Below are 23,066 nucleotides of genomic sequence, written 5' to 3' on the forward strand. Positions count from 1 at the left end.
CCTTGATAATGCAGTTGATGATGAATCCTCTGTATTGAATTCAGGGCCCTCGAAAACAACTAGACAGTAAACAAATTGAACAATGAAAAACAACGACTTTATGCGGCTCAGCAGCGACTTCGAGGCGCTGGATACTTTATACAGCTCGTGTTCATGATGCCATTTCTGCAAAATATCTGGAAACAGGCAAACAGAGAGAGTCGAGAATTAAAAGAAAATTACAGCGCTTTCTAGCTCGTTGCAGTAGCCACGCTCGAGGCGCTCTCGACTGGCTCAAATCCAGCGGGAATATTGTTGCCGGTGTATGTCACCATAGTGTCGTTGTTGTCCTTATCAAGAGGCTGGAGCAAGTTGAATGGAAGATTGGGAGCTTTAACCAGTCCCATGGAGCGAACAACAAGTGGAGCAATGAGAAGGACAAGGAACAGAATGAGCATCGCGAAGTAGAGAATAGCGAAGCGGATGACTCTTCTCTTCCTGAGCTTCGATTGCTTCAGTGAGTAGATTGGAGGGCGGATTTGGCGACTAGAGGAGTGTTAGACAAGGTACGATCAAATATCGTGGTGAGAAGTGTTCCTTACCTTGGCCGCAGCCAGAAGAGCATGACCGAGTGGAATTTGTCAATGAATGGGACGCAGAGGGCGGGCAGCATAGCGAACAAGAGTATGTGACCCAAAACGAAGTCTGCAGAGAAGTAACCCAACTCTGTAATCTTGCACAGGAACTCACGGCCGGGTTGTGACATCGAGTGCCAACCCATGTTGTACCACTTGCCGGTCCACCATGCGATATTAGACTGGTCATGCTTGAACTCGCGGGTCAATGCAAGGGCAATGATGAGCTTGTAGATGAAACGCTGAATGGCCGCTGCTGCAATCATGCCAATGAGCATTCTCGGCCAGGACCAGGATTCAAGGAAGAACATGACTTCGAAGATGGCGAGCAGTATAATGACAGCTATAGCGTGCGCAATGGCAGCGAGAACAGCACCGAATTTCTTGCAGCACATGCTGAAGATGGGTCCCATACAGCAGGCCATGCCGAAGAAAGCACCAGCAACACCTGCGTTGATGGCGATTGGTCCAGCGGCAACAATGGCGATTCGCATGATGGCATCCGTAGGTTCCGGGTTATCACGTACTCCAGTCCTGGAGTTGATGTAGAGATAGGGAACCAGCGTCACGGCAACAAGTACCAGGGGTGCAATAATCTCGCTGAAGAAAATGTTGGTGATACGAGCCCTAGGAACATCGCCGGAGCCCTTTTCGGATGGCACACCCAGAAGCTTGCGCTTGTAACCAGTGATCCGAGTACGAGAGAGACGACAGAATCCGATCCAAGAAGAAGCGTGTGAGCGCGAATTACCGCGTGAAAGCCACCTGAGATAATCGCGGTAATCAATGAAGAAATCATTCCAGGCGAACTGGTGGGGGTTGAACAAGAACGGCGAGATGCAGAGGGCAAGCAGAGAGACCCAGAACCAAATGAGAGCCGCCGTCCAGACGGTGGACGTCGCGAACAGAAGCATAAGCAGCGAACGCGCGCCAGCGTAGATGGATGGACCTGCAAAACGCGAGTATAAGACACCAAAGGGAATGCGGGCCGTGGCAAAACCACGACCAGTACCGATATATCGCGCACCGCCGAAAGAAAGGTTCTGGTGGACAGCGTTGGCATAGATCTGGCAGACAAACACCTCAAACATGAAGGAGACAGAACCGAAGTGTTTGGCTAGACGCATGGCCATCCGCCATACTCCCCTCTCTGTCAGTTCCTGGACAGCCAGTGGGACGAAAGAGATGAAAAAGACGATGAAGATTGAGATGATACAACGGTTGACCCAGTCGACGATCGGGGTGAGATTGGCACAGTAAGTGGGTCGAAGAGGATCCGTGATCGGCAAGTCAGGGTTGTAACGGCAAGTGATGGTCTCGTGCTTCAGAGCTCCCAGGTTGATTAGGACAATCATGAACATCTGCACCGACAACATGATGAACATGTTGTTAATGTGGAAGCCAGGGTGAGCATAGTAAAATGACAGGAAGCGGTCGAGAGGCAGTTGAGTGCCGAGATAGTAGTACTCTCTGGACAACATCTGTTCGCCCATACCCGTACCGATCTTGGTTGTGAAGTTCAAAATGGAGCCAAAACCGAGATCACGACCTTTACCACATTGGTAGTACTCGCAGTGCTTGATGCGACCACCACGGATCATGGCATTCATACCGGCATAGATATCCTCGTTCAGATGCAGACCTTTTTGAGCTTTCGAGATACCGCCACGAGTTGTCATGAAGATGCCGTTCAGGAAATCGGGGTGTCCATAGTGAAGCTTACCACCGATCTGAGCCAGCGTACGAGCGAAAAGGGTACCGAAAGTCTGTTCTTTCCCAGCCGCGACGTCACCGAGCACGCCGATATTCTCGGAGAAAATGTATTCACGGGCACCAAGAATGGCCACGGGGTTGGTGTTCGTAGAGGGAATGCCGGGCGTGTAGGGCGAGACGTTGTCAGTAGTCAATTCCTCGAACTCGGCGAGGACACTACGGATCTTGAGACACTCTTCGAGGTAGTTGTCCTGATTGGCATCGATCACTTGGATATACTCGCCACGGTAGAAGATGATTGAGTGATTCTGGTTGTCAGACTTCCCATCTCCCAAAATTGGGTTTCCAGAAAGCTGAATCCTAAACTTCGGCTTCCGCATACCGTTCTCCAACAGCTCGCAGTGTCCGTCAATAAGGGCAGAGTACAGACGGGGCTCTTCACCTTCATTGACCGGGGGTTCCTCATCCAGGTAGGCGATTTGGAGATCAGGGTAAGCCCTGAGAAGGAACTCGGTATTCTCACGCTCTTCCTTATTAAACTTGGCGTAGCGTTGCATAGAAACGACGATCTTGAACTTGCGGCGCGCCATCCTCTCAAGTTCTCGTTCGAGCTTCTCCGAATTGCCACCGAACATCTGCACGACCTCTGGATTTTCAACCCGGTACAAGAGCTTGATCGCCCTGCTGTAATTCATGAACCCGGAAACGGTGCGGTAGAGAGTCTGTGAACGCAATGAGGACCAAATACGAGTCCGAAGGGTGTACTCTGGAGCAGCGGACTTGAAACCAATGCAATAGAAAGGAAGGTCATCAATCTTGCTCTTTGCAACATCCTTCTCACTCTTCTCAGGTTCGCCATTGAACTGGGAGGTTTCATCGGCCAGAATCTTGGTGTCTTTGACGAAGCAGTCCCACTCGTGAGGATGAAGTTGTTTGAGGTATTCCAGCAGCGTCACACGAGAGTAAGGCTCATCCTCGCGGATAATCTCACGCAGGGAGAGAAGGATTTTCTCGCTATAGTGGGGGATCAAAACGGTGAATGTAGGCATATTGTCCACAGGAAGGGGCTCGGGCATGGGGGTAGAGAGTGATTGCGCGAAGAACGAAATCCTACGCTCAGCTTCACTACCAGGCGGGAAGAACTCAGTCTTGAAAGATTGATCCTCTTGGGACACAAAGAAAGTGGGCGCACGCAGGGTCCGTTTGCCTTCTTGCTCAGACGGAACCTGGTGGTAGAGGAGTTTCTGAACATGGTCTATGGCCAGCAGATGCTCCCGGTACATTGAGATGATGATGGCATTCCAGACTTGAGAAATCAATACCTTAGGTTTGTACTTGATTTCCATGTCGGTGGTGGCGAGAACCTTCGAGTAAATACGCTTGGGCAGTCGGGAGAAGATATTTCTCCAGGGCGACCAGATCGACACACCCAGGTAGAATGACCTTGCAACAGAGAAGACAGTGTTGCAAATAATGTACCAAAGATAACTGTCCAAGAAGAAGAGCGTCAAGTCCATGAAGAACATCAAGCCGAGAAGAATCTGGGGCTGTTTGTGGCACAGAACATTCCCAATGTATTTCACACCCGCACACTGATGTATCTGCATGGGTGAGAGAATTCGGATCGGGTCCTTGAAAGACAGGGTCAGGAAGAAGTACGATTCCGCCAATTTAGCACCGAAGACGCAGACCCATAGGCCGTAGGACATCCACATATCGTTGCCGTGCAGCCGTGGGAAGCTTGCGGTGAATGTCTGGCTAGCCACGTACTGACGGCCATGCTTCTTGAGGTAACTGCCGAAAAGCCCACCAAGCGGCATGACAGAGAAGAAGACGAAAGTTGCCAGCGCGACGAAAAAGTGGACAATACCGATAATCAAAGGGATGGTTTTGCTGATGCCCATGCTCTTGCTGTAGGCGAAGACAAACACACCAGGGGCCAGATTGATGACGAAAACCAGGAGTAGAAACATCAGTCGCTTGGTGAGGTGCTGAGCACCTGCCCAGCGCCTAGGCACGTACATCCATTCACAGATAGTAGCTGCAATCTGGATGAAAGAGACGAGGGCACCTCCGAAACCAACGGCGGACCAAATCCTATAACCGGGGGGCTTGTTGTTCACTTGCTGTTGATAATTGTCGGTGTAGAGCGATTGTGCGTTAAAAGCAGTAAAAAACCAGAAAGCGCCCAGATGGATGACCCAGATACGGTTGAAGTTGGTGATCAAGTGGAACCAAGATCGTGTTTCCTTGTAAGTCTTGAAGAAAGCCTTCTTCCAGACGACATCCTTTAGCTTTGTCCACCGCTCAGCCGGTGGGATGTCAACCAGGCGCGTCTTGTCCTCGAATGCAATCCGTTCGATACCTTCTGGGTACCAGAAAAGCTGGTTCATATCATCGTAACCAATGATCTGGTTATGATCGCGCTCACGGCGTACGTATTTCCCATCCACGATTTCATAGCCCTGATCACGGCAATATTGGTAAAGAGGCGTGATGATCTCGTTAAGATAGGTGAATTCTTCAACAGGCTCAACTCGGTTCTGACACTCGGGCGAATTGTAGTAGTCGTCGGCACATTTGAAGATGAAGCAAAGACACTCCGGTAGGAACCGGACCTGGTTGGCTTCGCCCCAGCACAGCAAGAACAGTGCTAGTTGGCGAACTCTGTCATGCTGGGACATCTTGTTCATCCGAGTCTTCCATCTGTACTCGGCGGCTTCTAAGCTATTGTCACCCTCCAGGGCTTCCAAGGTTTCCTCAACGTTCTCCGGGTTCTGCTGGGCCGCTTTCTTGGCTGCTTTCCGTGCTTTCCTTGTCTTACGGTCGGCTTTTCCAAGCTTCATGTTGGCGAATCCCACGGCATCGTCCAAGTCCAGGTGGGCAGCGAAATACCAACGCCGATAGTTGGCATTGTCACCTCCAATGTAGTCGGCGTGCAAAGAAAGAAGTGCCTGGTTGGGCGTCATCCGGGAAGCGCGCGAATCCAGCATCGTCATCAAGTGATCATACATGTTGCGCATGCTGTCTCGTTGGAAACCGAACTTATTCACTAGATCGAGGAAAATGTCTTCGATCTCCTCCTTGGAAACGGGGACCTGGCCGTCCGACGCCCACGCAGGATAAGGCTCTCGAGATCGCTGACCGGCGGGCAGAGCATTGCCGTAGTCCATGCCGTACACTGGGGTTGATGCTCCGGAGGACCTGTTGGCCCCATATGAGATCTGGGATGACGGTGGGCGGTACCCGTACCCACGTCCGCCATACTGGCTATCGGCGTAGCTGTTGTAACGTTCGTCACCGCGACCATAATAGTCCATGTCGGCCGCACGAGCGGTTTCAGACCTCATGGTGAAGTCACTAAATGTCTCCGAGTCTTCTTCTGAATCACCTCGGCGTCTTCCCCGATTATCGTAGCCCTGCTGGCCATTGCCCTGGTCGTAGTATTGGTCACCGTAGTAGTCATCGTGCGGCTGACCAGCATCGTAGTATCCTCCTTCATGCTGATTGTGGTTGCCGTCCGCGCCATAGTACCCGCTATGACAGGTTAGTAAGTGTCTGCAAACCTAAAGGTTGGAGACATACGATCTGTCGTAGTAGCCATCACCATAGTCATGGTCATAGTAAGCCTGCCCATGCTCATCTTGATAGTAGGAGTCACCATGTTCCTGATGGCCATAGCCATCGTTGTAATGGCCTCCCCCTTGTTGATATCCCGACATGCTGAAATGAAACTGTTGACAGCTCTGTGGCGGACGGTAGATTCTTAGCTTCTGGTGTACTTTCGCAAAAGGGATGACAGGTGCAACGGAACCCACATCAAGGTCTACCCATTAAATGATAAGAAGTTAAAGACCAATCGTTCCACAATATCAGAGCATCGATCGACAACAGCGCAACCGTCTCCAAGGGTTGAATCTCGAGTCGCAGTAAACCAGACGCGTCGTGATCTATATTGACAATTCACCAGTCCCAGACTGCCCAGCCGTTTTGTTGATGATGAAATGGTGGACTATTCTTCAACCCAAACAATGAACCAGATGACCGTTATCGACAAAGGTGATTAACGAGCGGATGTGGAAACCGAGAGGGAAGATAAGAAAAGCGAAAAAAAAAAAAGAAAGAGAAAAAGTCGATGCTGAGGAAAAGCTGAAGTAACCTATTGCAGAATCGATACTGCAGATTTAGTCTCTGATGCAACAGCCCAGGCCGCAGAAAACGGTCTCCCTCTTCTTTCCTCAAACGAAAGCCAGAAAGAAGGGAAGGGAGCGTTTGGCCGAAGTTTGTCGCCAGAAAAACTTCTACTTTCCTTCCTCTGACAATAACAATATTAAAGAGCGAACGGAACGTCAAAACGAGGGTGGTCAGAACAGAAGGAAAATGACCAAGAGATGGATGAAGGTAGGGGAGGGAAGACTTGAGTTGGACAGTAGTGAGGAAAAGGAAAAGGATTGACCACCAACTCAGGGAAAATGCTGGCGCTACGGCAATTGTGGTTATTTTGGGATCTGGATCTGCCAACTTACGGGCAACAATCAAGCACATGAAGGTGTTACCTTCCTTTACTGCTATTTTGGCCTAAAGTGTACACAAATGTATGTATGGTAAGCACGAAGTAGGTGGGGAAGGTACTAGACCGGTATGGTATGGTAACTTTAGCAATTGCGTTAGACATAATGCAGGCATTGCACCATGCTTAGAAAGGTCCACTGTTGTATGGGTTACCTAAATTTGTATCAGGTACCATCTTGACCTAAATACAATAAATACATCAACTTAGATGTGGCTCATCCCTTTATGATTTGGGAGAGGTTGGCAGAAATCAACCATTAAGGCCAGGCCAACTTTCTCATAAGAGAACCAGAGAGGGAGCCAAACAGCTTTGTACTGTCAGAATCTGTAAAGTTTTTATTCTGCGTTTATGTTTTCTTAATCCCACTACTTTTAATTGTCAAATAATGCGTTGGCTTTCCAAGTCTTAAAGCCACCACATCAAGCAGGTTGAGATTCGAAGTTTAGACAAGCTAAAGTGTAGTGGTGGATTCACAGTAGCAAATGACCAGCCACCGCAGACTCCGGAAACCATGGAAGCTGATGGCGCCGGGCGGCCCCTGAAACCAGACCCACTGCGTTCTTTGAGACGCAACAAAGATAGGTACGTAACTATCCAAGGGACCTAATACATGGTCCGTACCTGGGTAGGTATTTTACACAGTACGCAGGAACTAAATTACAGCAACTTGTGGTCGACAGCTTGTTTGTGAACTTTTGGTATGCAGGGATGTGCATTGCCCATTCCTGTCAATGGGTCTTGGAGACTTCTGTTCAGCGCCAGCATATATCAGAGTGGCAACCCTATGAATGCGTCGCTATGCGGTTGCGGTTAGGACTTGAAGAAGAAAAAGCTTTGTTTATGATTATTAATGCTCTGATAGGTAGCTTATATCTGCATGGCTTGTAAGGAGACTCTTAAAAATCAGTTACTTACCATGGATGCATTATGCTTTCAACAATAAGACACTAACGACTTGTGCCCCTACAAATCACGTCCCAATTACTTGTATATTTGCTGCTGCTTATGCTGCATAGTGGATTGCACTAATATTGCAGTTGCGAGTCTAAATAACAAGTCAATTATTGTTATATTAATTGCTATGTATATGAAATACGTACCTGCATTGAATTCTGTCAAGGTTCCGCCGCCCATCACAAACCCATGAGACTCTTCGAATTTATGGGGTATTTGCTCCATATTAAGATGCAAGCTACAAACTACAAAGTCACATACGTAGGAACTTACGTATAGACTGCAGTAGGTAGTGCCTAATATAGAAGCTAGATACTTTCATAGCTGAAAGCAGCCATGAATAGAATCAGTTTCGCCACTCTGAAGAGTACGTACAAAGAGTTTACGCTTGGTAGATTTGTATGGTCTATCTACGAGGTATGGTCTGCGAATAATCCCTAGGTATCAGCCTTGCCTTGGCAGAATAAGCAAGATAACACTGTAACACCAAGTCTTAAGCCTAAAGGGTATGGTGCCGCAGAAATAAGTGACTGCCGATCTTAATGGTCCGGTGTCAGGACGGCGTCCTCCATTTAAAATCGACACATCACCAAATTCGCTGCCAGCACTCTGGCGATTCCGAAAAGTATAAGCTAAGATATCCCAGGTTCGAAGCTCGAACGTTACACCCGCTGTTGGCTGACAGAATGATATCCTTGACAGCACACCATAGACGACTTCTCCAAGTTGGTAGCCCATCGAAGACCGTAGTAATAGTGTACAGAGGTAGGAAGCACACAAAGCCTTAAGAACAGAATTATGATGCAATCGTACTGCCACATTGTGCCCCTCGTAGAACAAAACGATCCACCATCAACTGAGCTACATTTTCTTTCGGCGAGCCTACTAAGTTAAGTACTGCTAATTGATTACCTTATCCACCGCGTTGTCTGTACAGAATAAGGACTTGATAATTCAGACCAAACTATCATCGCTTCTAGAATGTTGCCTTTCCTGCGTTCCGCCTCATTCCCTTAGAAATTGTCATGACTTTTAGGTATTAGATAGTACCAGTCGAAAACAGAACAGCCGAGATTTAACATGGTAGTTGAGCCAATCTCATTCATACGGCCAACAAGTTTCAAACTACTAGTGCTTGGATTTTGAAATTAGAATCGGAGATAAGTTGACCCACACTGAGTACTCCGTACAAAAGATTGCAATTCCACTTCTATGGAGTACAGACTATGGCACTATTGGTTCAAGTTCTTTTAATGGTGGTCTAGACAAAGCCATCAATGTAATCACTCTTACGCTGATTTATTCGAGTACAACCGTGTCATCCTCCTTTTTATGCGACATTTTGAACCTCATCACTTACAGTAGTAAGAGGAAATTATTATTGCTAGGTACCTCCCGACAGAGTATGGTTAGGCGGAAATTGTGTTTCCAAATATATCACAATCCCCAATTGGATGATTATCGCTTGGTATCCTGATCCTGATTCCCGACATCCATGGAACTGGTTACTGAGCATTGACGTTAATTACCAGTACCACCATCCTTCTCCCCTAATGTCCACGGTACTCTCGTCCGTGTAGGTGTGTGTTGAACAAAACTCCTTAACTACAGGATGTATGTAGGACACAGATCTCACAAGGTTTGTCATACAAAGTCCTCTGTAGGTGGGTTAGACATACAGATTAGCTACAGCGCTGGTTGGTAGATAAGGTAAATGTGCATGACGCATTATCTATCACTCAGGCAAATGAAGCATGCAACCTATGATCCAGGTATCTAATTCTGTATTAGATACAGCTCCGTCAATCGGCGGCCACAGTCCACAAATACCCTGTGGCGACCGAGGAAAGGGAGCCAGGAGCTGTCGAACAAAGGTCAGATTATCCACTCAACAATTGCAGTGCTCTCCTTGCAGGATATTGTGCATTATCACCATCTCATCTACTCAAAAAGGACCAGACGTCCTGGCCGACAAATTTCCATTTCAGAGACGCCATCTCGAAGATTCTTTCATCCGCAGGTGGATACTACGCTGCGGAAGCTTTGAGAATTCGGAGAGGACATATATTACGCCAGGTAATTACATCTCCGCTGTGGCTCAACTAGCCCGTTTCAGTATCCTGGCGGAGTTTGTACCTTTTGAGCCAATCTTCAATGTTCAAAATTGAAGTGGCTGAGAGCTATGGATTGCGAAATTGGCATGGTGGGGCAGGAGCTAGTAATACATCAAGACCAATTAAATAGCACAGTCCCACTTTGCGGCCAACGGTGGCAAGTTAATTAAACGGCTGTGATTGAATGGTCAAACATGGACCAGAAAAGGAGGTTTCACCTTTTAACTCTCAACATTCAGCTCTCATCAGGGATTCGCGGTCCACAGAGGCCGGCCCCTCATCTCTGACATTATTCGATGCTTTCGGAATACATCGAGTTTACACAAAACACTGTTAACTTGACAAGCGGCCGGCGCCTTTAGCTGTTTATCAATTGACCTGTCTTCTCCTGTATTGCGCTGAGTAGGCCAGTCCCAATATGTTCAAGGCTCAAGCTAGGCCTGACACAAGACGTGTGTGGCTGGTATAAGCTTATAATGGTTCCTTTATGTCGATTGCCGAGTCTATATGTATCACAGCAGGTGGAATTCCGCTAAACGATAAGCTTAAGCGCAGAAAACGGCGGCTTTGGCAGGTGTGAGTTTGAGGTTTCGAATATAATAAACTGTGAGCATCTGAAGAGCCAGCTCTCTCTGAAGTACTCCGTATTCCCTGTGCACGAGGGAAAGGCCATGAAATGAAATCAATGGCCGAGTCACGCGCAAGTACCCATTAAGAGAATGGTATACGGGATGATGCTCGAGTACCATGACAAGGACCGAAAGCATGGTATACGGACGGAGAAAGAATATGTATGGATGCTTATTACCTATTGTACCTTATATTTACTGAGGTTTGGCCTTGTTTCTTGACTAGGTTCTACGCCGCCATTACTCCTCATACTGTTGGATGCTTACGCAGGTTAAGTACCACAGAGCTTACTCGAGATCCCAGAATCAAGGAGAGGCATGCGAGGTCAACCTTGAGTGTCCATGCTGGCCCAGGTATGCCGAATTAAGCCCCTCCAAGTATACATGGCACTCAGCTGGAAGACACGCTCAAAAAGAAACACTCTTTATTTGACATAGGGTTCACCATCCAAAAGGCTGTGGTTAGCTCGGACATGTTTTTTATTTTCTGATCGTGTAGGCCGCGCAGCTGCTTCTTCATGATATTTGCGTACTGATTGAACAATAAGAGGGATATGACGTTACCTTTGAAGCATCTTCTCCCAACACAATTAGTACCAAATACCAACAACTTGTCTACAGTATAACGATAAAACTCGATTGTGCACGACCTGGACTTTGGTCAATCTCTTAGAAATGTGGGATATAGATTGTAGACCAGGAGCACTTGCTAAGCGAACATGGCCTTGTCCGAAGTCTTGGGTATAGCATTCGCCCACTCTGCACAGTTTCTTCTTTTTTTCTTTTTTTTTTTTTTTTTTTTTATGCAACGTGCCATGAGTTCGAATATGGATGGCGGGAGAGCATATACACACCTCCAGGGCTGTCGCTAGGTAGACAAGGCATCTACTTCATAGAGGTAGTTCTGTTCCTTCCTCCCGAACAACCTCTAAAAAGGGAAGTTACCAGCCCACACTCGGTACACGGTGCATAAACTTGCTCTCCAGCCAACACATTGCTGATTGACGGATTGAATAAGCTTTATTGTTGTCCCTCTTCTATCTAGACTTCATGGGTTTCGGACCCCTGATCGTCTGAGGTGTGGACCTGCATTGCGTGTTCCGGATGCCCTCTGATATCGACATCTCCCGCGGCAAGGGCACCACCATCTGCTTCGGAGCAAATAAGAGCCCGCGGGACGGGAAGATCACCGATTATCACCTGTGATCAACAGTGGATAACATGAATATCACCCCATGCAGGATGCCCTGGGGCTCCAGCAGAGCGGGATGATGGTGGGCCTCTGCGTTCTATCCTCGACTCCCTGAGGCCTTTGAGGTAGGGTCCGCCTGTCGCATAGAAGAGGACGAATTTCCAGGGCTCAAGCGACTCACCTTGTCTTTCTGTTGTGCGTACATCCGTCCGTAAGAGTGTCGCTTGTCTTTGGCTTGTGTGCTTGTTCTTTCTTTTCTTCATCTTCTTTGTTAATACCACTGTCGTTCCTTGAAATCTTCTTCGGGCTTTCCCATCTACAATCGCTTGCTCATTCGGTCGACTAAGTCCTTCGTTTTCAAAAACTCTTCCTAATTGAATCCCGCTTTGGGCTTACCATTCTTTCGTACACGGCACTCGACCTGACTCTGACTCTGAGTATTCCGTGATCCAGCTCCAGTCTCCTTCCTTGAAGCATCAACATGAGGTTCAGCAGCATCCTCGCAGGTGCTATACTGTTTGCCAGCAGTGCTAGCGCTGTAGATGTAGACCCTATCGTCATCAAGGGGTCCAAATTCTTCTACAAGAGCAATGACACCCAGTTTTATATCCGAGGCGTTGCCTACCAGCAGGACTATTCCGGCAGCCAGTCCTCCAACAGCTTCAAGGATCCTCTAGCCGACGTCGATGCTTGTAAGCGGGACGTTCCATACCTCGAGAAGCTTGGTACCAACACAATTCGTGTATATGCCGTCGACCCGACCGCGGACCATACGACGTGCATGGACCTTCTCAGCCAGGCCGGTATCTATGTGATTGCGGACCTCTCATCCCCGGGGGAATCTATTATACGTAACGACCCAAAGTGGGACAGCGACCTTTTTAACCGATACGTCACTGTGGTGGACGCTCTGGCCAAATATACCAACGTCATCGGGTTCTTTGCTGGAAACGAAGTATCAAATACGAAGCAGACAACGGATGCTAGTGCTTTCGTCAAAGCTGCAGTGAGAGACATGAAGGCATACATCAAAGCAAAGAATTACCGCCCAATGGGAGTTGGCTATGCTACTAATGACGATTCGTCAATCCGTGAGAAGATGGCCGACTATTTCAACTGCGATAATGCGGAGGAGAGCATTGATTTCTGGGGCTACAACATCTACTCCTGGTGTGGAGATTCTAACTACGAGGAGTCCGGTTACTCGACTCGTACTGATGAGTTCCGCGACTACTCGGTCCCTGTTTTCTTCGCTGAGTACGGTTGCAATGCGGTTGAGCCTCGCAAGTTTACTGAAGTCTCTGCGCTCTATGGGCCGAAGATGGCTGATGTCTGGTCCGGTGGTATTGTTTATATGTACTTCCAGGAGGCCAACAACTACGGTATGTGTTTGGTGGTTCTATCTGTCCTACGTTCTGCGACTAACGATCCGCAGGGTTGGTTAGCATTGATGGCGACAAGGTAAGCACTAGAGCCGACTATAGCTATCTTTCCCAGCAGCTGGCTAGTGCTACTCCCTCTGGGACCAAGAAGAGCGAATACACCCCAACAAACAGTGCACTTCAGTCATGCCCACCGGTCAACGGCGATTGGCTTGCAACTGCGAGTCCCCTTCCGCCCTCGCCAAACGGCGACCTTTGCTCGTGCATGGAGGACAGCTTAAGCTGCGCATTGAAGGACACTATATCGGACGACCAGGTCGAGAAGCTCTTTGGGACCGTCTGCGGCTATGATGTCTGCGAGGGAGTGACTACCAACGCAACCACCGGCAAGTATGGCGCGTACAGTGTCTGCAGTCCCAAGCAGCAGCTGTCTTATGCTATGAATCTCTACTACGAGCAACAGTCCGCCAAGGGCAAGGCCCAGTCTGCTTGCGATTTCAACGGCGCTGCATCCACTCGGACTTCCAGCAGTCCCAGCGGCACTTGCTCCGCGCTTTTGAAGGAGGCTGGCAATTCCGGTACAGGCACTGTAACTAGCTCCCCGACCGGGGTTGCGGGTGCGGCCGCGGTTGGCTCCTCTGGTAGTGCATCGGCGTCGACCTCTGAGGGTACTGCATACGTGAATGCTCCCGGGAAAGTCACAGTTGGGATCTGGCAGCTCGGTTTGTATGTGGTTACTGCCATTGCTGCCGGGGCTGGTATGGTTCTGCTGTAGATTTTCGGCTCTGTGTACATTAGCGGCGCGTGGTCTCTAGTCCCGGCATTGTGTGAACAAAGTATCTGTCATGGTTTCCTTGTGTTGCGGCGATAATGTCCATGCTGCGAATCCGGCCGGGAGTGAGAGGTTCGGGCCTTGTCCAAAAACATGTATCCTTAGTAGGTGTACGGCGTTCATATACTCCGTATGAGTTCTACCTAATCCATTGGGTCGTGAGTCCTTCCATGAGTTGACTGTATGGTAGATTGTAGGATTTCTCCGATTATGGCCATGTTGGACGAGGTTCTAGAATTGCGTGTTGTCGGAGATCATGATATATATCACTGATGCCAGCATAACCAGAGACAACTCCATAAGTGCTGTCCCGGCTGTGTTCAATACCTATCCTTGTCTTAGATGCTGGTAAGTCGCTCATAGGTAGATCGGGTAAACAAGCAATTAGCAGCAGCTGCGACGAACACACAACAGGAACTCACTAGACATCCTTCCATCATAAGGAGTTTTTTGAGGACTGGTAGTTTGCTGGTTCACTAAATTATCTAGCTGAGCTTCCTTAACAACCAGGCCCGGGTGGTCTAGTGGTATGATATCTTTTGCATATCACTCCGAGTACGCATAACACTGGTAACTAATATGCCCACCAATTTAAAAGCAGTCTGTGTGGTCATCAAGATAGCTACAAGAACCCTAGTGTTAAGCAACATGCATCAAACTGAAACTGCGTTAGAAGCCCTGGCTTTTTGTGTATAGATCCATGAGGAGAGAATCCACCATTTTCCCTGGGTAGGCTCCTATAATTAATTAAGCTGCTTGCATAGCACAGTTGCCCGGGTGGTCTAGTGGTATGATTCTCGCTTAGGGAAAAACCCAAGCATATCTGCGAGAGGTCCCGCGTTCGATCCGCGGCTCGGGCCCTGATCCTTATTTTTCTTTTTTGTGGTTGTAGATTTTCCTACTTCCATGGTACTAACATCTGTTTATTATTGCTAGACAATATATAATACCTACCACAAAAATTGGTGGACGGGTAGATAACCCCCTAGTAGAAAGCAAGTAAATACACACATCCTGCAGACTGCACCTTAATGCCGGCTGTCGAGATATGTCTCGTCCGTCCTCCATCATCACAGCAGCCCGGGTCACCTGGATGCGGTTGCCATGTCAACCACCAACTTCCAACTTTATACTCGGACTATCAACATGACACCATCTTCCCAGCAAACGAATGTATATATATTATTCTCGTCCACAACCAAGAAAGCAAAGTGACAGAAGACCTATATCGTCTTCGTTGCCCTACTTCTCTCTCGCAGTCACAATCGGAGACGCGGGACAAGCTGCACAACACCCAGAGGGAAGCCGCAGGACGGGCGACGAATCATGGCAAGACTCAACGCAACGCCGGCGAAGCAGACAACTGCTCGGAAACTGACAAAATTATCCGAGAAGAAGGAACCACACACTTCCGTCCGACGTATATTCAAAGATTGGTCACCCACAACAGAGGCAGAAGAAGACAGGGAGGAACAATGGAGGATAGCAACCGATGCATGGGCCAAAGACCGATCTTATGGATTTGGAGGAAGACCACCGCTGGGAAGAAATCGATCACAACGGGAAAAGAAGGCGACTTTGGCAAAGAACTTCAACATACTGCCCGATAGTGACGGGTCGAGCGACGTGGACCAGGAATATAGATCCTCCATGAGTTCTGCCCCCGAGGAGGCAATCGAAACAACAGTTCCGCTGAAGCAAGCACATGTCAACTCACTCCTGCTCCCACTCTCGCAACAACCACGAAACCGACCAACTCAAAAACTGGAAACATATGACTATGCGAAGGAGAACGACCCCATCGACGGGGAGGAAGAGGAAAATGCACCGACAATATCCAGGCATTCCTCCAATGCCTCTTCGCGGTATTCGCCAACAAGGAGGAATGCCCGCCAGGATATGGAAGAGAAGGAGGGAAACCTCAGATTTCTGAGTTATCGGCAGTCACAGGAGTCTAATTCAGAAGATGAAGGGGGAGACAACAGCTTTAGTTCTCTGGACGATTTCATAGTCAGCGACAATGAAGAGCTGAGCTACCATGAGACATCTGCAGATGATCTAGAGGAGGAAGAGAGCCCGGAAAGGATCTCTCCCCCAAGACCAAGGCGAAGGTTGCTAAGAGGCAGACGACCAAACCCTGAAGCAGAGCTCAAGGAGGCTTTGATGAACCCTTCATACAAAAATGACCTCTGCCTAGAACCATCTCTGCCACCTACGATGACAATACCATCCCCCCAGCTGAAACCAAAACCTGAGAAATCACACGTGAAAAATTCCACAATGACCAAAGCCATGAAAGTGCTGAACCTGGAGGACTCTGATACTGACTCCCAGCTTCAAAGAGACAGGTGAGTGGGTTTCAGGCGATCCTTAGGCCATTATATCACTTCATTATCTGTTGCACGCTGCTAATATCCGACAAGCGCTGCAGCGGATACTGATTCACCCACAAAGAAATCAGAAGCTTCTCTGGCGGTTCTAGAAACACCACCTCCCAGTCCCTCTAAAAGCCTTCTTCGATCACCAACGAAGGGCAGGATCTGCATACCGCCAACCCCATATCGCGAGAGCGTTGATGCTTTCTGGAGCCAAGACGCCACAAATGACTGGATCGACCAACATTCTCCGCAGAAAGAAGAAAAGAAATTAGAGCAGTACCTACGAGAATTTGAGGAGTCAGATGGTGATACCAACTACGAAAACATGCGAAGACCCCGTGAAAGGCATAGAGAGCCCAAAACTCCAAGCAAGACGGCGTTGAAGAGAGCAGAGACAGAGAAGAAGAAAGCTGCTCTAGCACGCAAGAAGTCGTTTGACAACAAGAAAGCGCAAATCGCAGATGAATTTCTCAAGGTTCTAGATGAGGCCGTTTCTGGAGGCCAAATCCAAAAGCTCGCAGAAGAAACAGGCGGTGTACGGATCATTTGGAGCAAAAACCTGCTGACTACAGCCGGCCGTGCTAACTGGAAACGCGAGAAGATTGGAAAAGAGTCTCGAACATCAGAAAGCGGATCTGAACCATCGACGTTGATCAAGCAGCATGCTACAATTGAGCTTGCAGAGCGCATCATCGACAGCGAGGATCGACTGATTAACACAGTGGCACATGAGTACTGCCATCTGGCGAATTACATGATTTCAAACATCCACAACAACCCCCATGGGGCAAGCTTTAAGCTTTGGGGTCGCAAATGCAAAGAGGCCTTGAAAGACCACCCTGTGTACGGCGGAAGAGTTGAAGTGACGACGAAACACAGCTACCAGATCGATTACAAATATGTCTGGAGTTGCGTTGACTGCGGTCAGAACTATGGCCGGCATTCGAAGAGCATTGACACTGCCAAATCTCGCTGCGGCGCATGCAAAGGCCTTTTGCAGCAAATCAAGCCGAAGCCGAGAAACGTCTCACCCAGGAAAAAGCAACCAACCCCTCCGTCAGAGCGGTGCGAAAAGAAATCCGTCGAGGATATGGCGAAAGTGTTTGGCGAAGTCAGTTTGTACAGCTCGAGAGCGGAGGTGGAGGTTTGACTGGCCTGCTGTCTGTCCCTTTGGAAACATTTATCTCTCCTTCAAAGTTATAGGATCTAGTCATTTCTCCGACATATGAGCGCTCTTTATGATGACTTGATGAAAAATTTCTCATACATTTATTCTCTTGCTCCCCTTCTTCCTACCAGGGATCTATTTAACTATCCTTGAAAACCGGTAAAAGCAAGCAACCTTATTTGGATGCTGAATGTAGATAAGAGGCACATTTGACATTATATACGGAAGAAATCATCCCAAATTTCTTAAAGATTGTTTATATGGGTTCGTTTCTCGGTCTGCATATACAAATTCATAGATAATCGATATCTCCGCTATACTTTTTCCATATATCATCCTGAGAACGCACATCTCCTTTCTCGCGCTAGATGTTACCCGTCACGCCTTCTGGATAATGGTGTCATCAGAGCTCAGATTCTCCTAGAAGACCCTTCCTCTCCTCCAGCCACCGGCGGCCAGATTCTCGGAGGAGCCGCTCTCCTTTGTTTCAGACATCTGGACACTTGCCTGTACCATCTGGGAAATTATTGGCCAGCGACCTTTGTTTGAAGATTTCTTCCCGACTGTCGACCGCGTGACCATGGAGCAAGTCGAAGTCCTAGGCACTCTTATCACCGGAATGGTGGAGAAAGCGGAGCAGAAGACTGGAATGGTTCAACGAAGATGGCGTAAGGCTTCTGAAGCCAGAGACGTCTGGGAGCGACGATGGTGTGGGCCGAACCTTGGACAAGAGGCTCGACTACAGCATACAAGAGCCTCGGGCTGAGGCGGGCCTGGAGACTGTGACGGAGGCAGAAAGGAGAGCTTTTGAGGGCATGCTTCGGTCGATGTTGGCCTTCCGGCCAGAGGAAAGAGCGACAGCGGAACAGGTATTGCATTCAGAATGGATGAAGGGGCGGGAATTACCGGCTCTGGAACGGAGTTCGAGTACCTCTGATTCTTAGGAGAGCTAAACGAAAGGTAGAAGGCTGAGTCCAGAACCGGCTTACAAAAGGAGAGAGATCTGCTCGTTGATTAAATTCTATTGATATTCTATAACCATTCTTCATGTCGACTAGTCGTGCTAGTAATGGGGTTCCTGAAGCAATCAAAGATTGTATCCGTGTAGGTAATGACACCAGTTTCCAGACTGTAAGCATTTCCCAGCTCTTCTGCAACCAAAGACCAGTCCTAAGCAAACAATCCCCAGTCCCTAACCTCCAAAGTCTGCACCAACCGATCAATAGCCTCAGTAGCCACCTCCTCCTCCTTCGACAAACCCCGCGGATCCCCCGACAAATCAAACTCATCATGCGGGACATTAAAGAAAATAAGCAGATCCGACTCCTGCGCCTCCAACCGCACAAGCAGATAATGCACCGTCACCCGCGACGTCTGCGGCCCGTCCACACTAGACCCCGCCGCCGCACCCCCAACCGAAACAGGAATCCTCCCCGTATTGGTATCCCTCCGCTGCCGCTTCGGCGTCGTCATCTGCACGACGCCCTTGTACGCATGCGCGCGCGCAGAGGCAGGGATCTTGGCGGGGGTTACCGCTGTAGCGGGGATGATCACCTGCAGTGTGTCATCTTCGTCGCACAGGTCACGCAGGTGGTACATGACGGCTGCTTTGTCGATTGTCTCGTGGGTGGCGGGGATGCCGCCGCGGACGGCGGCCTGCGCGTCTAGCGTTGATAGTGCCTGCTCTTGTGTGACGCGCTGGTTGACTTCGACGATGAAGCTTGAGAGTGTGGTCGGGGAGAGGAAGAGTACTTGGTGGTCTGGGATCTCGCGGAGGGAGCTGTTTCCCTAAGATGTTAGCTTGGATGCCTTTTGAAGAGCAGGAATGTGCGATGTACTAACCTTCCGTCTACCCAGCCTTCGGGGATAATGCCCTGAATTGCACCGCCGTAGAAGGGCTGCTCAGTAAAGGTAGCCATATCGTCTTGTTGCACGTAGTTATTTTCTTTCAACGCGGGGAAGCTGTCGGAGATAATCGATAATCACGGACAACGCAATATTCACAGGGCGAGCGAAATGTGATCTGGGTGAGCCGAGTTAGCCAAGGTAAGTGTATGGGAAGCTGCCTCGGAGGTATTTATCATCCCATTTCTCAGTGTGTCTATTGTTTCGAAGCTGTTGACTGCGGTCGACGGTATTCCGCCGCAGAAATGACGTCCGCCTTCGGTCGTGACTGGAGGGGTTCCCGTTCGTCTGATTGGTCGGATTTGACCTCTATGAGTGCTTAATTGGAGAATGAATGTTTACATATGCTCTGAAGCACAGTATCCCTGAAGCAAAGTTGGAGCCTACATCTCGTAGATAGATGCCTACTTTACTATTTGCGCAAGACCAACTGTAGAAAGACGGTTGTCGGTCCTCCGGTTGCTGCCTCCAAGCTAGCGGATTGCTCGACGCTAAAGGTACCTCTCTACACGATTGAAACAAAGTGCACGGATAACCTATATAAATATCATTGGCCTCACATGTCTAACAGCTCTTCACTGAACTCATCCAATGCGATAAACCTAAATTGTTTCCCCCACTTCGCGCGAAATTCCTTTCGACGGTAGGCGAAGCTCGTCACTTGCGAGAAACTCACAAGCTCGACGTTCCATCCTCGCTGCAGTGCTCGCTCCACCATCTTCATAAAGCCTCCTGAATACTCAGCTTCCGCTGCGTCCCCTGTGGCTAAAACAATAGTCGCCGGTTCATCGGTATCCACCAGACTCTCTAGGATCTTCAGGTGCAGAATTTCGTCCACTCCCTGTTCAACCCATCGCTCTTCCGGCGCATCGTTCGTTTCAGAACCGCTGCCTCCTTCCTGAGAGCTGACTCGGGGATTCTTCCGATACTTCAACTGACGACGAGTCACATGTTTCACCTTGTGAACCCGATCCAGTATGTTGGCCTCGTAGCCCAGCTTTTGACTTTCGTCAATGGCTGCAAATCGATCAGAGCCAACCAAGACTCTCTTGGCAGCGGGGCGGCCACGCTCGAGAATCAAGGAGAAGTTCTGAAACGAGAGGGGTAGGCGCCGAATGCGAGTCTTCACAGGTATATTGCGAGCTAGCTTCACAGAGTCATGAAAGCCAACCATAATCTGTGATGTCCAAAGTTAGTCACGATCATGGAAATGATGGTGTACCAAATACTCACGTTGGACATATCCACAAAGACATGGATGGGACGAGACGCCTGATTGTTCGATTTAGTGCTTGGAGACCGGCCAACTTGAGCCACGGCTTCTGCGTATTCAGGAAATTTCTTCAGGAGTTTCGTAAGGAGACCAACTCTTCGGTCTGCTGCCGACTTATACGCAATGGGCTGCACACGAATAGGGCCAGTAGGCAAGCTCTTGATAGTTTCAGCTGTAAGGGACCCTTCCAGCTCATCAAAAGACGATGGCGGAGTGTCGCACGGCTCAGCATTGGATGCCGGTGTGCAGACTTGAGAGGGAATGAAGGACACGGCACCCCGTTTTTTCAACAAGGGTGGGTCAAAGACACTGAAGTTGCCGTCCGACTCTGCTTCCGCACTACTCTCCGACGAGCTGGCATCAGAAACTTTCGATTGGGGGCTCTGACAAGCTGTGCTGTTTTCTGCTACAGCCTTCTTTTTAGGGAGTTGAGCTTCAAAGGCATCTGAACTAAGGATCGGCCTAGGGGCAGCCCGCGACGTCTGTTCGATAGTATATTCGGCAGATTTTGCGGTGGCTATAGGACTCTTGAGGATCTGAATCGGCTTGCATTTCTGAGGCTGTTCAGCACGAGTAGCCCTAGGAGGCAGAGACTGTTCTGTCTTCGCGCCCGGTGAACTACCGCGACCAAGGAGATCCCAGAGAGGGCCAAAATCACCTAGCCTCGGGTAGCCACCGCTCGAATCATTGGCAGTTTTCTCGATGTCCTCTTTCTCAAAGGCAGGAGATAGATTGGTGTGGGCAATTGGATGGGATTGCTCACGCCCGTCGTAGGCAGGCGAGCGTAGCAGATTCAACACCGGAGTGAAGTCCCAGTTCGAAGCTGTTTCAGCAGACGATGGCATTGACAAGTAACGCGATGGTTCGAGTTGATACGTATGCTTCAGAGTTCTGGAAGCGTCAAGGCGCTTCTCGGATAATGCGGGGTTTCGAAAGGATCACGAAGAACGGTAAACTAAACTGGAGCGACAATACGATAAAATGACTAGAGATGACAATATGATAACAAAGAACAAGATGTAATGGTAGAGCAGGTCAACATGGTTGTCGATATAATCGCACAAGACAACGTTGCTGCCAGAAGCATTGAAGGAAACGTAGATGATAGAGAAGGCAGATCGGGCATACACCATGACCCTTCCCTTGCAAGATGACTCGATGGGTGGCGATTATTCTGTCGCCTCCCACCGCCTTCTCTCTCGTCGCAATCAAAAACTCATTTCCATAAACGGTATAGCCTTTGCGGAGGGCGCAATGAGAGATAATCCGATACAAACATAGCTGCAAAACTGCCAAGAATATTGCTAACCACATATGGGCTAGCCGTAAATCATCCGGACGTCATCGCTTCATAAGTAACTATGGGTCAACCATATTACCTGCTCTGATGGTTGTGGCTTAAACCTCAACGTCACAGCTTCAAGCCTCACGATGGCTGCGCACGAGTCAGGGGCAAGCTTCGTAATGGTGACGTTAGATCCATCGTATGTCATGTCCGAGGCACAGGGCTCGGCGATGGCAAGTTGTGGGGTATCTATGGCTGTTTGCAAGCACTTGTGGATTATGACAGGCTATGTACCTGGGATAGTCGCAATCCTAATTACAGATATCGCAAGATACAAGTTGCTCAAACGACGTCATTGAAGCAGTCAAGTTTCAGGGGTCCAGAAATGGCAGGCAGAGAAAGATATAAAGGTCTCGTTCGACCAGCGTAGAGCTCCTTCAACATCAACAATCACAACAATCCAAACAATCCACAAGCAAGCAAACACTTTTCGAACCCAAACAACCTTAAGAACTTTCTCCTTATCAAACCATCTTCAAAATGTCTGACGCCGGTCGCAAGGATTTCTCTACCAGTATGTGATACGCATCTCCATACATTGCAACCATTGGTACGGTTCACTAACACAAACGTGCAGAGGCCAAGGAGGAGATCACTCCTGACTCCACCAAGTCCACCCAGCAGAAGATCAAGGAGGGCGTTACTGACACCGGCGACCGTGTCGCTCGTGGTCTGCAGACCGACGGAAGCAAGTCCGGCACTCAGGAGGCTTTCGACAAGACTCAGCGTTCCCATGACAACCATGCCCACGGCGGTGCCGGCGGATCTATGTGAGTATTCTTCAAACAGACTGATCTTGCAACTAGTTCTGACTTGTCTTCGTGCAGTGGTGACAAGGTCAAGAACGCCGTCGGCCTCGGCAACCACTAGATATGCTCTGTTGGAAGCGAACGAATAGCTTGGGCAGCTTGATATCATGATTCCAATTATGAGTTCACGATAGCACTTCAGAAACCATGCTTTCATACCCTTTGTCATTATTAGTTACGAATGA

The 23,066-nt window shown here is 48.9% G+C and overlaps 6 protein-coding genes and 1 non-coding gene across 7 annotated transcripts, besides 1 other annotated feature; 4 read left to right on the forward strand and 3 right to left on the reverse strand.

Moving 5' to 3' along the window:
- Positions 1-230: 230 nt before the first annotated feature.
- On the reverse strand, positions 231-6,049 carry NFIA_058360 (1,3-beta-glucan synthase; the record flags this gene model as incomplete). The annotated part of the gene is made up of 3 exons (XM_001258382.1): positions 231-525; positions 582-5,864; positions 5,913-6,049. 3 exons carry the CDS (start codon positions 6,047-6,049, stop codon positions 231-233), a joined length of 5,715 nt encoding a protein of 1,904 aa, XP_001258383.1.
- Positions 6,050-11,364: 5,315 nt separating this feature from the next.
- Positions 11,365-11,400: a microsatellite.
- Positions 11,401-12,270: 870 nt separating this feature from the next.
- On the forward strand, positions 12,271-13,946 carry NFIA_058370 (glycoside hydrolase family 72 protein; the record flags this gene model as incomplete). Its single annotated transcript, XM_001258383.1, has 2 exons — positions 12,271-13,171; positions 13,225-13,946. 2 exons carry the CDS (start codon positions 12,271-12,273, stop codon positions 13,944-13,946), a joined length of 1,623 nt encoding a protein of 540 aa, XP_001258384.1.
- Positions 13,947-14,774: 828 nt separating this feature from the next.
- On the forward strand, positions 14,775-14,863 carry NFIA_058380. Its single transcript has one exon. It is a non-coding gene; the product is annotated as a tRNA-Pro (tRNA).
- A 466-nt stretch (positions 14,864-15,329) lies between these two features.
- On the forward strand, positions 15,330-18,315 carry NFIA_058390 (SprT family zinc-dependent metalloprotease; the record flags this gene model as incomplete). Its single annotated transcript, XM_001258384.1, has 3 exons — positions 15,330-16,351; positions 16,427-17,525; positions 17,974-18,315. 3 exons carry the CDS (start codon positions 15,330-15,332, stop codon positions 18,313-18,315), a joined length of 2,463 nt encoding a protein of 820 aa, XP_001258385.1.
- A 404-nt stretch (positions 18,316-18,719) lies between these two features.
- On the reverse strand, positions 18,720-19,468 carry mog1 (Ran GTPase-binding protein MOG1; the record flags this gene model as incomplete). The annotated part of the gene is made up of 2 exons (XM_001258385.1): positions 18,720-19,329; positions 19,392-19,468. 2 exons carry the CDS (start codon positions 19,466-19,468, stop codon positions 18,720-18,722), a joined length of 687 nt encoding a protein of 228 aa, XP_001258386.1.
- A 542-nt stretch (positions 19,469-20,010) lies between these two features.
- Positions 20,011-21,572, reverse strand: NFIA_058410 (NYN domain-containing protein; the record flags this gene model as incomplete). The annotated part of the gene is made up of 2 exons (XM_001258386.1): positions 20,011-20,631; positions 20,688-21,572. 2 exons carry the CDS (start codon positions 21,570-21,572, stop codon positions 20,011-20,013), a joined length of 1,506 nt encoding a protein of 501 aa, XP_001258387.1.
- Positions 21,573-22,552: 980 nt separating this feature from the next.
- On the forward strand, positions 22,553-22,942 carry NFIA_058420 (heat shock 9/12 family protein; the record flags this gene model as incomplete). The annotated part of the gene is made up of 3 exons (XM_001258387.1): positions 22,553-22,586; positions 22,650-22,842; positions 22,900-22,942. 3 exons carry the CDS (start codon positions 22,553-22,555, stop codon positions 22,940-22,942), a joined length of 270 nt encoding a protein of 89 aa, XP_001258388.1.
- Between the last annotated feature and the right edge of the window lie 124 nt (positions 22,943-23,066).

Source organism: Aspergillus fischeri, genomic scaffold (genome assembly GCF_000149645.3).
Source record: "Aspergillus fischeri NRRL 181 1099437636266 genomic scaffold, whole genome shotgun sequence".
NCBI lineage: Eukaryota > Fungi > Ascomycota > Eurotiomycetes > Eurotiales > Aspergillaceae > Aspergillus > Aspergillus fischeri.